The sequence below is a fragment of the Antechinus flavipes genome, chromosome 1, assembly GCF_016432865.1.
Source record: "Antechinus flavipes isolate AdamAnt ecotype Samford, QLD, Australia chromosome 1, AdamAnt_v2, whole genome shotgun sequence".
Lineage (NCBI taxonomy): Eukaryota > Metazoa > Chordata > Mammalia > Dasyuromorphia > Dasyuridae > Antechinus > Antechinus flavipes.
Window position 1 is genome coordinate 585,145,180 of NC_067398.1, and position 14,240 is coordinate 585,159,419.

The following is a 14,240-nucleotide window of genomic DNA, read 5'->3' on the forward strand; positions in this document are numbered from 1 at the left end:
CCATACTGTGATTCAGTTCTGTGGGAAGCCAAGCAACATACCACATTCCTATACCATTTTTTTTCCAACAGAATTCCCAATGGAGTGAATAAAAGAAATGTTTACTCTTTGAGAAAAATAATTAAGGAAATGATGCAGGACAAAAAATGAGCGTTTTCCCCCTCAGATACGTCCTGCCTGCACCAGTTTTCCACCATAAAGCCATTGAAACATACCAAGCAATTAATTTCTTGTCTTTCTGAGATCTCCACTCAATCATTCATTGAACAATATATTCACTATATAAAACAATCAGGCAGTTTTAGTAATGATATTAGTAGGTGATAATACTAGAGCTTTAAAGTTTATAAAGTGCTTTATAAATAATATCTCATTTGAGACTATCCTGTGAGGCAGGTACTATTGTAAGTATTAATCTCCTTTATACAGATGAGAAAACTGGGGATAATGGAGATTATATGCCTTGCACAATGGCCATACAAATCAGCATTCAAACCTAGGCCTCCTTTGACTCCATATAGCTTTGAGGAACTTGAAGGAGCTGGAACCACCCTGTTTGGCCCTGAGTCCAGTTGTAATAGAGAGAAGGGACTTTCGTCACAAGGTTATAGGGTTTATAACCATAAGGGATCTTAGAGTTCAGCTTCTCCAACCTTTAATCTTATAGTGAGGAAAATGTGGTCCATTAAGGATACATTACCTGCCTAGGGTCACCCTGGCAGTAAGTAATAGTACCAGGATTTAGTAAAAATAATAACATCTGACCTTGATACATCCCTCTAATGTGGTACAAACCACATTACATACCTTATCTCACTTGATCCTCCCCACAGCTCTGTGAGGTTGGTCCTACAGGCATTGTCTGACTCAGAGACAATAAGCCACTTATGCAGCTTACCTAGGTAGCTGAGATCAGAGATGAGACATGACCCCAGACATTCTTGACGCCAAGCCCAGCTTTGGGCCCCTTGGATCATACTAGTGCTCACATTCAGATCCGCATCTTCTGACCCCAAGTTCCATGTCCTTCCCCTCTCATCAACACACCAATTTGGCTGAAATTGTTATAGTTATGATGTCTGCCCTCTTTCCCGTCCTCATCCTGCTGGAAAAAGACCAAGGAGGGGTCATGGTCTTAGAATATGTCTGCTCACCATTGATGACTCTTTGTTTGAATCATAGGGTGGAAAAGAACATTGAACAATTTCTGCCTCATCTCTTTACCACACCTAAATGATACCAGATAGATATTAGGGTCTGTTGTGTTTCATAGGGTCATAGGGCTTCCTGGGTAAAAGGGACTCTGCTCAAATACTTTCAGCGAAGGAGACTCTGAAGTTTGCATCAGCTGTTCTCCTTTATTATCCTAATAAAACCTCATCTTCAGAAAATCTCTTTCTAATTGACTTAAGTCTAGAATTTTTGTCTTAATGTTTTTTAAAAGAAAGGGAATCAGGCCAAGGACTCAGCTTTGGGGATGTGGGTTTTTGCTTGGGCAGAGCAGGAAAAAGCCTGGACCTTTCCATGCTGTAGTAGCCATCTTTGAATTTCCACTCTGAAATTGCACAATACTAAGCATTCATCTTAAAGCTGATTGGAATTGGGGGTTGTTGGGTCTCAATCTCTTACCCAGAACAGTTTTTAATTCTGCTCATTTCCCAGCTCAGAGGAGCCCTAGGAACTGTTAGGGTAGAAGTGCTGAGAAGAAATCCTTTTGTGTGAGCCTTTGGGAGGCAAAAAATGAGCAGCCTGGGGTCTGAACTCAAAGCAGCCTAGAGTACCAGTAAAAGCTCAGGTCCCTTCCTTCCCCCTCCTACCCTCTCCCCAGGAGTACAGAAAAAGGAAGGCCAGGAAGCCTGTTGTAGGGGTCTGTTTCATGGGTCTTGTCCTTCTGGCAGTTCCAGTTAAGAACTCTCCTTCTGGGGTTTGGAAGTCAGTAGAATTGAAGCATCTGCAGTATTGTTACTGAATCTTCCCACTGCTGTCAGAAGCTACAAGTACTGTACCTCTTTCTGCGCCTTCCAGTCTTCCGTTCCCCTAGGCTTTCAACCCTGAATCCCATCTTCAGGGGGGAGGGGGAGGTCCGCGGGTTTATTCTCCAAACCAGCTTTCCCACAAGTCCACTTAGCCCAGCCAGCAGGCCAACCCCTGGCAGGCCTGTGTTTAAATAGGAAACCAGATCCAAGGATACCCCTCTTGGGACATTCACAGGGAATACTCCCCTCTGACTAACCTAATCAGTATGTAGATGTCACTGATGTTTATACAACCAAAGCTGGGGGGTTGAAGGGGATTCATTTGTCTGGCCAGAGCTCAGTTCCAAAGCAAAGCACTCAGCTCGGTCCGGTTGGGGGAGATTAAAAATAACTCTTCCATCCTTGTCAAAAGTTTGCATCCCCTTCTGTAACACCCCATTAAGCAATCAACTTCCTCCCTCTCGCAGGACAGTTCCCGTACCCCAGTTCATTGCCTTTTCACAGCACGCAAACCTCCCGCAAAAGGAAGGACACCCTTACTCCTCAGTTGAAGACGTGCACTGGAATTTTAGCAGGAATACGGGAGGCTCATGCAAGGAAGTCATATTAAAGCTATTTGTGAGGTTGCCAGAGGGATTTCTTTGATTTATAAAGTATGAAAGATTGCCATTTGTGAATTCACAAGCGAATAAGTTATTGCCTGTGTTGTGCTCCCTAGAAGCTCATTATGTTATGAATCCCAGGGTGAAAACTGAACGGGCTGCTTTTGTCACCAGTGTGTAAAGTGCCGCAGGCTGCCTGTGAATGACCCTTCTGCTTTTGCTCCTCGCAGGCTGGGTGGTGGGCTCTCTGGAGATCCTCGGCAGCCCGGCTGGCCTGGTCAGAAGCATTGGGAGCGGCATTGACGACTTCTTTAGGCTACCCTACGAAGGACTGACCCGAGGCCCCGGGGCCTTTGTCAGTGGAGTTTCCAGAGGAACTACATCTTTCGTAAAGCACATTTCCAAAGGTAGTTCATGGTCACATCCGTGCCTAATTTTTGTTCCTTTCCCCTTCCCTCTCCTTTTTTTTTCTCTTTAAAAATTTTTCAAGAACGTGTTAAATTCTGAACCACACTCAGGTGGCCTCTAGCTTTGCTTGGCTTGTTAGCTCTCATCATAATGTTGGATTTGTAACCAAGCCTGTCTGTAATGTCTTATGTATTCAGCCGAGCACGTCCTGCCTGCAGCGTGTGCTAGAAGGCTTCAGAACTTTAAGCTTCCCACTGGGGAAACCAAGGTTGGCTCTGCTGGTAGGCCATGTGATAAATACAGAATATTAAAGGTGTTCAGGACTGCTGCAAAGCATCAGAAACCCTACACTCTGTTGCCTCATCATATTTATTATTTTTTTCAATGTAGATACAGTTGTCATAACTTTTGTAAGTATGTGGATACGTTTTGACATGAAAGCAGATTGGGATGTGAAACATAACCTGCTTTCCTAAGCAAGACACAGAAACAGTGCCATCTTGCGGCCCAGACTCCCAGGAACAAAGCCTGCTGCGGCCGCCGAGCAGTGGGTGCTGGGGCCGGCCAGGGACAGGAGGCCTGCAAAGGGAGGAGGGCTGGAAGCTTGGGGTTTTGTTGGTGGTGTTTTTCTTTAAAAAAAAAAAAAAACTAACCTGGGTTCACCCCTTCTGTGCTGCCAAGGTCAGGCTTATAATGACTCGGGCTCCAGCAAAGGACATCTGAGCTCATCCCCCTTCCCCATTTCCTCCCCAGCAGGAGCTAGGCCAAACAGAACAAAAGGCTTTTCACCCCATAAAAGTAATTTTGATTTGGGAAGTGCTACAGAGGAGGCCCAGGAGGAACTGTAGGGACTGCCCCACCGTGAGTTAGGTAAGACTCCGAAGTGGGCACAGCGATGGCAGCTTGAGAGGGAAAAGAGCAGAGGAGCCCAAGTCAAACCACAGTAAACTGGTGAGGGCTGGGAACTTTTGCTGGAGGACCTTGCAGAGAGTTACCAGATGATTCACTGGTGGATTTTTCAAAACTTCCAAAGCCCCGGTAGTTAATGTTTGTATTGTTTCTGCTTCAAAATAAAACCACCACCACCTCCCAGATCTCTCCTAACCACAGGAGTCACATTAACATCCCAGGTCTTTATTTTGTAAGGATGGGCTTTCTCCTCTGACTCTCTCCTTCCTTTAGCAAAGCCTGTTTCTTTTTCCAATTGCTAGCAAAGGTGCAGCTGCAGGATGACATAGAGCCAGGCCCTCCAACGGATGGGATAGTTTTCCTGTGATGTTTACTGAAGCATTAAGTTTTGTTCATTGAGATGTATGCACATTTCCTCGGGGGAATTCTGAGTTTTCCAGAAAGAAACAGAAATGGCCTTTCTGGGGAGCAAAAGAATCGTGACTTTTCCATGATTTATTCCCTTGATTTTCTTCACATTCTTTTCAGTTAACATCCTGCATTCTCAGTGGCACAATCAGGATTTCCTTAGCCTGTCAAATGATGCCGTTTAGTGTCTCCCTTTATTATGACTAAAGCAATCAGGAGAAAAATCTCTTGTTGGGAAAGTGGAACCATCTCTTTGTAGCCTGCTTGAGCTCCAGCAGCAGAGCTTCTTGCTAGAGACTTTTCAGATCAGAGTGGGCAGATTTTGCCCTTTGGAATTTGACCGAAAAGAGGCCTTCGGAACTGACTGATCTCAGCCAGATTATGCCAATCTAAACCATGAAGGATACTTATTCCAATTAAACGATTCTCCCAGAATTGTACAAAGGACTCCTAACCTAGCCTTTCCCCTTTTTCCCCCACAACTCCTCCCCCTATCACCAAATACTAAAAAACTGCCTCTGCGGCATAATTGTGATCATTATATACCTGAACTTGTATAAGCTTATTATAGCAGGGGGTCAAAGAATAAAATTGCTGTCACTTATTGCTTGTGGGTCTGAATCTCTTAACTTTCCCTTTAAGCTCTTTAGCCCAGGGAATAAGGCATGTATCTGTTCTGTTTCTGACATATGTCACCTTGTGTCCACAGGTACCCTGACGTCCATCACCAACTTGGCCACAAGTCTGGCCCGGAACATGGACCGGCTCTCCCTGGATGAGGAACACTATAACCGGCAGGAGGAGTGGCGGCGGCAGCTTCCTGAGAATCTGGGAGAAGGACTCCGGCAGGGTCTGTCCAGACTGGGCCTCAGCCTCCTGGGTAATGTGCTAGCAATTGTGATTGGGCATCTTTGGTCAGTTGTGTTCTGTGCACACACACACTCTCTCTCTCCCCACTTATGCTCTCATCAGACACTTGCAACTCTACTAAGAATCACCTGCAGGAACAGATTCTCCCTGTTGATGATGCAAATAAAATAACTCTTGAAGTCTTATCCCAGCTCACACAATGAGCCACTGGGAAAGGGGGGAGAGGGGAGGAAGGCAAAACACAAAGCACCAAGACCCTGAAATCCTGTTTCCTATGCCTTCCTGTAACTATTAGGCTCTAACATCTAGAGATCAGCCTCTGCTTAATAGGTTCTTTCTTTTATTTTTCTGGGGATTATTCAAAAATATAAGAGCTTTTCATTCTTTTTCCTCTAGTACAAAACATGTCTCTGGTTTTCATGTGATACTCCAAAGAAAAGAATAATTTTCTCTTAGGCACACTATGGGTAAGAGTCAGCCCAAGGACACTACCATATGGCTGTTGACTTTCAAGTGAATTATAGGAAAACCTTAGAAAAACCCATTGCTTCTTCTGCACCATAGATATTGTAGATGCTTGTTTTTGTTTGAAAACCACTTGAACAAAGTGCAAATGTCATGTAAACTTCAATGAGGAGTCTACTTTTCTAAAGAGAGCCCAATCAGCCTGACTCAGTGTAATTATTATTTGTCAGGCAGCCAGATGGTATGGTTGGAGGTGAAGATTGCTATGGATATTTCAAAATATTACATCTGTTTGAAAAGGCTTTGCTTTGGAAAAATCTATGAAAAGGAAGCTTCTGAGCTGAAATTCTGTGGAACAGGGTTTTCAAGAGTATTTTTGTTTGTCGCCCCAGCAAAGGAATTTAAAACTGTATTGCTTGGCAAGCAGCCTCAGTGTATCTGAAGGAGTATGCAGCTCACAGAGATCAAAGTTGTCCAAAGCAGCCCAGAGCCAGAGGTTAGAAAAGATGATCTTGAGAGGACTGATTCCCTTCCTCATCTTCAGCACTCAGCAGAGCTCCACATTTGTAGCCACAGCCCAGAAGGGGCCCCAAGAGGAAGTGGTAAAACATTACAAGTTCAGGTTAAGTTACTGGAAATTATTAAAGCAATAACATTTGATGGTGAGGGCCACTGTCATTTGATAATGCTTGGATACTGAGAAGCTAATGAACAAGGAAGAAAACTTTGTTGAAAGGGAATGGCAGTATCTTCTTTGTAAAGTAGCAATTGTGTGGCAGGTGGCCCTGGCCACAACACAAAAGTACCTGAGGCTTAGAAGGCCCTTCGAAGAAAAGGGGATTTGAGCAGAAAGAGGTCAGTTAAAGAGTGAATGCTTTTATTATGTGTCTGTCATTCAAAGGAGCTAAAACATGTTATTTTTAAAGCATTTTATGCTGATTTTCATCATTCATTCATGTATTCAAGCATCTGTGTGCCAATGGCATAGTTTTAAATACTCATATGTCATATTGTTGGGACTATTGACTCCAACCTTATTAGCAAATGGAAGTTCCATTAAATAAACTCCATACTATAGTAGTGGTAGGATCAAGATTTGATCAAGATTGGATGCTTGGCTTTAGGGTATATACTGAATGTGTCATTTTCTCCTGGGCCAACCATCATCCCATCCCTCCATCTAATTTGAAATGCTTTGTAAAGTGCCACATGTTAAAAATATAGCCTTTCTGAGAACAGTGAATTGTCTACTAAAAATATATTGAATTCCACTTTAGGCTAGAAAACTCCAAGTGAAGGGCAGCTAGGTGGTGTAGTGGATAGAGCACCAGCCTTGAAGTCAGGAGGACCCAAGTTCAAATTTGACCTCAGACACTTAACATTTCCTAATTGTGTGACCCTGGGCAAGTCACTTAACCCCAATTGCCTTGGGGAGAGGGGAGTGCGGGGGGGGGGGGGGGGGAGATAAAAAGAGAAAAAGAAAACTCCAAGTGAATCAAAAAGTCTTCTTGACCTTAGCAGTCTTTGCTGTAGTCTTTGTTCCCCATCAAAGAACATGTTATTTTGCCCTTTCAAAGATTTCCACTGGTGTTTTCAGAAAGCTGATCCTCTGTTTGTCATTAATTAGAATAAATATGGACATTCTGTGCCTCCTGAATACCAGCATGTTCTTTTCTTGGAATGATAAAGTTTTGAATATATGGCATTCTACTGTGAATGTAGTTGGGTAGCACCGGGCCCCAGAATCCTGATGCCAGGGACATTTTTAGTTTTTATGTTTTCATAGTCCCTAGAGGATATGTGCAGACCAAGGCAGGCTGAGAGTGGTCTGATCCAAAGACATTTCCATAGCTCTAAGTCTAGAGATGTGGTTTGGTATAGTGGAAAGAACATGAAACTTAAAGTCAAAAACCTAATTCTAGTACTAACTAGCTGTGTAATGATGAACAAATTAATGTCTCTGAACTTGTTTCTCACTATGAAAGCTGAATAAGACCACTCATGTCACTAGATTGTCATGACAACCAGGTGAGGTAAAGTTTTTGATGCTCTGCAATTCCTCGGGTATGTTGTTTGTTAGTTCTGAACACTTGGTCTAATTTCTAATCTAGTCCCAGATTCCAGTCTACTTAAGAAACTTTGCTCATTTGGTCTACTCCAGCTGTAGTCTACCAGCCTCTGAGGGGCCAATAAACCCACTTGGGAGTCCTCTGGGTCTGTATACACAACACTGGCCCTGGGGCACAGAGGGAACTAGAACTGATAATGCTGCCCAGCTCAAACTCCCTCATCTCTCACTAGGCTTTTCTGGCAGGCCCCATCATACAGACAATAAGGTGGCCTATATGTATGAGAAGACTCAAGTGGAAGGAAGAAGGAAGCTTGCATGGTTTTGCAAGGCACAAAAACCCTGTAAAGGCTTTAAAAACAGGCAGGGTACATTTGACCTGAAATCCCAAGTACCAGGTTCTAAGCATTGCTCCATTAACACTGAGGGACTCAAGGCAAGTAGCCTGTCCTTTTAGGGGTCTGTGATGATTGTGGAATAATTAATCTGAAATCCCTATCAATTATTATTGCAGGTTATAATTCATCATATAATTTTAGTATTAAATTAAACATAGATCTTTATTTTGGTTATTCTTTGTGGAAAACAGGCATGGCTCTTTAATGTGCCAGGCTAACTCATCCCAGTCCCAGGGTCTGTTTATAGCTTTGGTTATCCTCACAGTAGGGCTCCAATGTCTAGTTTCTTAAATGCAAACAGGTATTCTAAGTGAAACTTTTCTTTGATCTTGCATTTTCTTCAGCCCCTGACTACGGTGAAGCCTGTCATTACTATAGTTTCAGTAAACTACTTCAATATCCAGAAAAGTAGAAAGACTCAAAATTATGGCAAGACGTAACTCAGATGCTCTCCATGCAAGAACAAGCTGCCAAATCACGTGCCTTCTGGTTAGCACCAAGAGAGCCCCCCATGAACGTCAAGGTGGCGCCGTCACCCCCACTCACTTCTCGCTGATCACCTGTCAGGTGTTCGCTCTTCTCGGCGTGTAACACACGAGTGAATGGGAGCCAGCGGGTCGTATGCAAACAAAGCCTGACACTGCGGCCACGGCCTGTTTACCATGACCTGGAAAGCATTAGACATCTTAGGAGAACGTACAGATGTTCTCCTATTAAGCATCATTTAGCGCAGGCCTACAACTAGCAAATTATTTACTTTGCTTTTATATACTCACACTCCTCTCTAAAATAATAAGAAATAAAAACCGATTCCAAAAGACTTGTGCTGTGCTCCAGGAATTTCTCGGCTGGAGCTGGGCCCGTAGGAGACTGTGACCACATGGAGATGGCTGTGATTTGACAAAACAAGGCGAGGAGCAGTCTCCTTGGCGGTTGCTTTACACATAAAAAGAGAGACCCGAAGAAGAGAGCTTTCTGCACTCAGGGCTGGGGGCAAGGGCTCGAGGGGTCTCTGCGAAGAAGTCTCTGTGAAAAAGAAAGGGTACCTGAGACTGGAAGATTCTGGGCCTCTCGTTGTCCTGGGATTTTACACTTACTGAAATTTCTACAAGGGATGTTTTCTATTCTCATTAGTCTAAGCAGATTTGTGTTGACATAGGAAACTGTCAAAAACTACTAGGAGACTTAGTTTTCTTATCCACAATGAATATCAAGGAAAGATCGTACTGGAAACTGACTGCTGGTCTAGCCTTTGTGTTTCCCAACTAAAGAAAAGTGTGAGCTTGGATACTATTTAATTAACTTTAAAAAGCAAGACTGGATAGTACCTTCTATTTGTAATGATAACCAAGTGTATATTTTTAAAGTTATTATAATACACAAAAATATAAAGAGTGGTCACCAAGGATAGCCAGTATTGTAAGGGATTTAAATGAGAGAGAAGGAAGACTTTTCTGAGTGATGACTGATAAATGCTAGTATGGTAGAATTCTAAATGTTTTAAAAACAGGTTTAGTTCTTGTTTATCCAGTACAGTAACACTAATTCCAGTGAATATCTCCTTAAGGTACCATCCTAACCCCAAAGACCATAAGACAGAATGAAGATGGTGTCAGCCTCTAAAGACCTGGGTTCCAGTCTTGTCTCTGTCACACCAAATAGTCTCAGGACTAGGGGCAAGTCATCTCTCTAGGGCTCAGTTTCCTCATCTGTAAAGTGGGACTAGTGAGTAATATTTGCAGTCCCTGCCTCCCAGAGTGCTTGTGTTTGCCTTAGAGCACTCCATAGATATGAGTCATTACTGGAACAAACCATTCTAATAGGCATCTTCCTAGCTCTGCTTCCAAAACAAAGTAGCCTCATTGCATGGAAGGGGGGATTGTGTTTGACAGAGGGGCTTGTCAGTGGGGACTGCTCTCCTTTTTGTTGGACTGGGAACTGAGCTCTAGTGTGTTAGATTGCTGTAGGCTAAACCCTCTTCGAGAGTTAGATCATTGTAAAGGAGACAGTAAAAGTTTAACTTAAACAAAGCCAAAATTGTGCTCAGATCATTGGTATAGTGAAGGACTTACAATGAGGGTGGAGTTCTGTTTTCAATCCAAATAAAACTGTGCTCCAGATTTAAGGTTTTTTTCTGGTCCAGGGATTTAAATCCTCATTAATTATTGGTGATTTTTGTTGTTCCAGGTGCAATTGCTGGTATTGTAGACCAGCCAATGCAGAACTTTCAGAAAACATCGGAGGCCCAGGCATCAGCTGGCCACAAGGCCAAAGGCGTTATCTCCGGTGTGGGGAAAGGAATTATGGGGGTGTTTACTAAGCCCATCGGGGGAGCAGCGGAACTCGTGTCGCAGACTGGCTACGGTAAGTTGTACTTCAAATGATTTGCATGCTTGCACCTCCAAAGGAGCATGTCCTTGTTGTGAAGCAAGCCCCATACGTGGAGTCCCAAGGCCCGGAGGCTCAGTTTCCTTCTCTGTAACATGAGGGAATTGTAACAGATGCCCGCCTTCCCCCTAGCATTCCATGGTTTTATCCTGAAACGTGAAGTTCCAGGTGACTTCAAGCTGTTCACATGCAGAAGAGTTACAAGTAAACATGCGCAGGGACTGCTTTTCTCTCTGTTTCACCTCATCATACTACTTGCTTGAAGATATTTCAGCTTCATAGAATAACAAAGAAGTAGAATTACACTCACTATAAAATCTTTTTGTAGATCCAGACAATCAATTAGTGATTTCAGTCTACATGCCGCTGCTGATGCGTTTTATGATCCACTAAAAACTGGTCTTTTATCAGAAGAAAGTAGTAAGAGGCATGTGCATGGCACACATGCCCACAAGCACCCCAGCCTCTGGTTTGGCAGGGCAGTGGGGGAAGGTTGGCACTTGGGTTCAAGAGAAATGTTACAACAGGAAAAAGAGTGATGATTTCTTCCAGTAATTTGAAAGCAGAAAGTGGGTTATGGGTGAGCAGGAAGACTCCTTGGATTTCCAGGGTTCCCTGAGAGGGAATTGGTCCAGTGTATGTGGGCTCTGGTTTTAGAAGATGCTCTAACCTGAGAACTGCCTGTGAGAGGAAGAATTCCCAGGCCAGAGCACTCATTCACTACAAACTTGTGGTTGTAAGAGCTAGATATGAGGAATATTCATGTAGATTATTTTACTTACCTCAACCTCTTTCTCAGAATATGAAATAGGAACAGGAACTTGGTCTGTAATTTCACTGGAACTTCTGACCACTGAGATTGTCACCTATTCTGTAGCCTATGCTCTCAGGGAGGTGGTGTCCAGCTCAGGATCCCAGAAATAGTACATTTGAACTCAGAATCTTTCTGGTTTTCAAGCTGCTTCTCTGTCCAGGAGGACTTTCAGCTTCTGCTTTCCAGAAGAAGAAGAAAAAAAAATACTCATGATGGTATTTCAGAAAAATGAAAATAGTTATTCACATTTAGGGTTTTTTTCCAGGGGTTTTTCATGTGAAAAAATATCCCCCTTCTCAATTCCTGTCTTAAGTCTTAAATAAAATTCTCATTGAGAGCATTTTAAAGTTATTTTTAATCATTGTGACTTTTTTCATCTTAATTGTTTAAATGCCAGGGGCAGTGCAGTCAACCATGATTTTAAAAGTATTCCTGGTCTGTGGGAATCTTCTGCTTGTCTACTGTTCTTTAGGCAGATGATTTTATTGCAGATAAAGTCTGTTTTAACCTTGCCGACTTTATCAGGTTATAAAAAACACAAGATGCTTTTCACCACAACTCATCATGAATCTCAAGTAAATCTGACTCAAGCTAATCACACATAAAAATATTATCTCCATGATATGTGATGAGCAAGAAATGAATGTATAACAGTTAGATGAACTCTCAGAATTGGGATTATGTCTCTTGAGAGAATTCTATGGGGGAGGGGAGAGAAGGGGAGGGACCACACAGAAATCAACATATGGTCTCTTCTACACATCCTTCTCCCTTCTTCCTTCTGCACTCCCTCCCTTTCCTTTTTTCACTCTCTTCATCTGTAAATGACATTTTTGTTCATGCAACAATGAACAAAACTCTGAAAAACTTTCAACTGAAATATGCTGCTCTTAAGGATTACTAGCAACATAGATGTTAAAAGTTAAACTCTGTTTTCATTTGCTTATGCTTTAGTGAAAATAGCTCTCCTTTCAAATCCTCATGCTGTGGTGCTTCATCGGCTGCCTTTGGACAATTCTATAGCTTGCAGTGTCTCTCAAACCTACCTTACCTTTGCATCTCCAGGAGTGTCACATGGCCTCTCTGGGCTTCCATCATTCTTGTAAAATTTTTATTATAGCACTGAAATTTTTATACACCACTAACTCTCAGCCTAATAACTAAGTCTCGTTTATAAACATTTATAAGCCATCAGAAAGCACACGTGCTGTACCATCTTCAATCTTGAAAAGCTTATTTGGAGATTTGTATTGCTACTTCTCATAGCCTTCATTCAATCCTGGCACTAAGAAGAGCTCCTAATAAACCAGATGCCCAAGTGGTCTCATAAATGTATACGGAGCCATGTTTAACAGCTGGATTAAGTAACTCAACATTTAAATACAGTATCTAGGCAAACTGTGTGTTGTGTTTTTTTTTTATTATTATTTTACCAACCATGACACAGATATGAAAGTATTTTAATATTAAGCAGGAAAGTTAATAGTCTTGACGTTTGTACATAAATTGTAAATGATGTGTATGATTCTCTTCAGGAATGATCACCCTCAAGAGTATTGTCCTTCTTCTAATTGCTAGGATGTGCCTGGATTTTAGGACATTCATATTTTAGTTTGTAGCTAATGCAAGATCACGAGGGTTAAGTGCATTGTAATGTTTAATGGATTATCTATACCCTCGCCTCCAAAGATGTGACATCATTTTGGATCTGTACTATTTTATGGCCTGCTCTAAACAGATGACATCACTGTAACATGTAACTGTTTTCCAGAAAACAACCAGTCAGCCTCTTATTTCTCTCACCACAGGTATTTTACACGGAGCTGGACTTTCTCAGCTTCCCCAGCAGCGCTATTATCCAAGAGATCAGCATGCTGACCAGGCTCCAAATAGCCATGTCAAATACGTCTGGTAAAATTATTTAGACACTTTCTCATTTTTACATTCACATTGTTTATTAATGAGTCTTGGCTTGCTGTCTTACTAATAGGCCCCTTCTCCTGAGAAGCAGGGTTTTCAGCATTTGAAACAGTGAGGTTCTCCAGTGGACCAGGGAAAGGATAGTGCTGCTTCTTCAGGCTCAGGCCATAAAGCTAATCTGTCCTTTTCATCATTTGGTGAAGAAAAGAAAATGCCTTTGAGAAACCCTGGGCCAGAAGACAGCCCTTCTCCTTGAACTGGGATCAAACGAACTTCCCAAGGGGTATTTTTCCAGTGAAAAGAGAAATCACTGATCAGTGAAGGCAGGAATCTGTGCCTAGGAGAAGTCAGTCTGACAGAGATCATGCTCTGCTCTTGAGTTTCATAGCAGGGGACTAAGGGGGCAGAAATTAGCATTCAGAATGGAGTGACCATTTCTAAGAGGAGAGTGAAAAAGTTGAGTCCTGAAAATTGGAAGGCAGAAAGCTTAAATAATTTCCTTTTACAGTCTTGTGCTTTTAGTATCATTTTCATCCTTTTTAAACAGGAAAATGCTCCAGTCACTGGGCAGGCCAGAAGTCCACATGGCTTTGGATGTAGTTCTCGTGAGTGGCTCGGGCCAGGAACACGAAGGATGCTTACTTTTAACATCAGAAGTGCTCTTTGTCGTCAGCGTGAGTGAAGACACGCAGCAACAAGCCTTTCCCATCACTGAAGTCGACTGTGTCCAAGACAGCAAGCAGAGAAACCTGCTGAAGGTGCAACTCCGGCAGCCCAGAGTGACCTGTGAGGTAGAGGTGAGCATCCAGCTTTGCTTTTATATACAACATAGTGGGCACTCCATCTTGCATGGAGCTGGGCAGGAGAATCCGAACTGAGTCCTCAGGCCCAATTCCTATCCCAAGATGAGGCCATTTGCCATTTGGGAGTGCCAAATCCCCTTTCTTTCCTCCTCAATCCTCATCCGTAATCGAGGCCATTGCCAAAGGTGGCAGATACAATGAAAGGAAGAAA

At 42.7% G+C, this 14,240-nt stretch overlaps 1 protein-coding gene across 2 annotated transcripts in view; it reads left to right on the top strand.

Moving 5' to 3' along the window:
- Positions 1–14,240, top strand: part of VPS13B (vacuolar protein sorting 13 homolog B) — a 1,012,351-nt gene that overhangs the window by 991,415 nt on the left and 6,696 nt on the right. For both annotated transcript variants that reach the window (XM_051970918.1, XM_051970917.1), the window contains 5 exons: positions 2,809–2,985; positions 5,013–5,183; positions 10,292–10,468; positions 13,115–13,217; positions 13,774–14,023. In XM_051970918.1, coding sequence (XP_051826878.1) covers positions 2,809–2,985; positions 5,013–5,183; positions 10,292–10,468; positions 13,115–13,217; positions 13,774–14,023 — 878 coding nt within the window. The remainder of the gene's footprint in view (positions 1–2,808; positions 2,986–5,012; positions 5,184–10,291; positions 10,469–13,114; positions 13,218–13,773; positions 14,024–14,240) is intronic.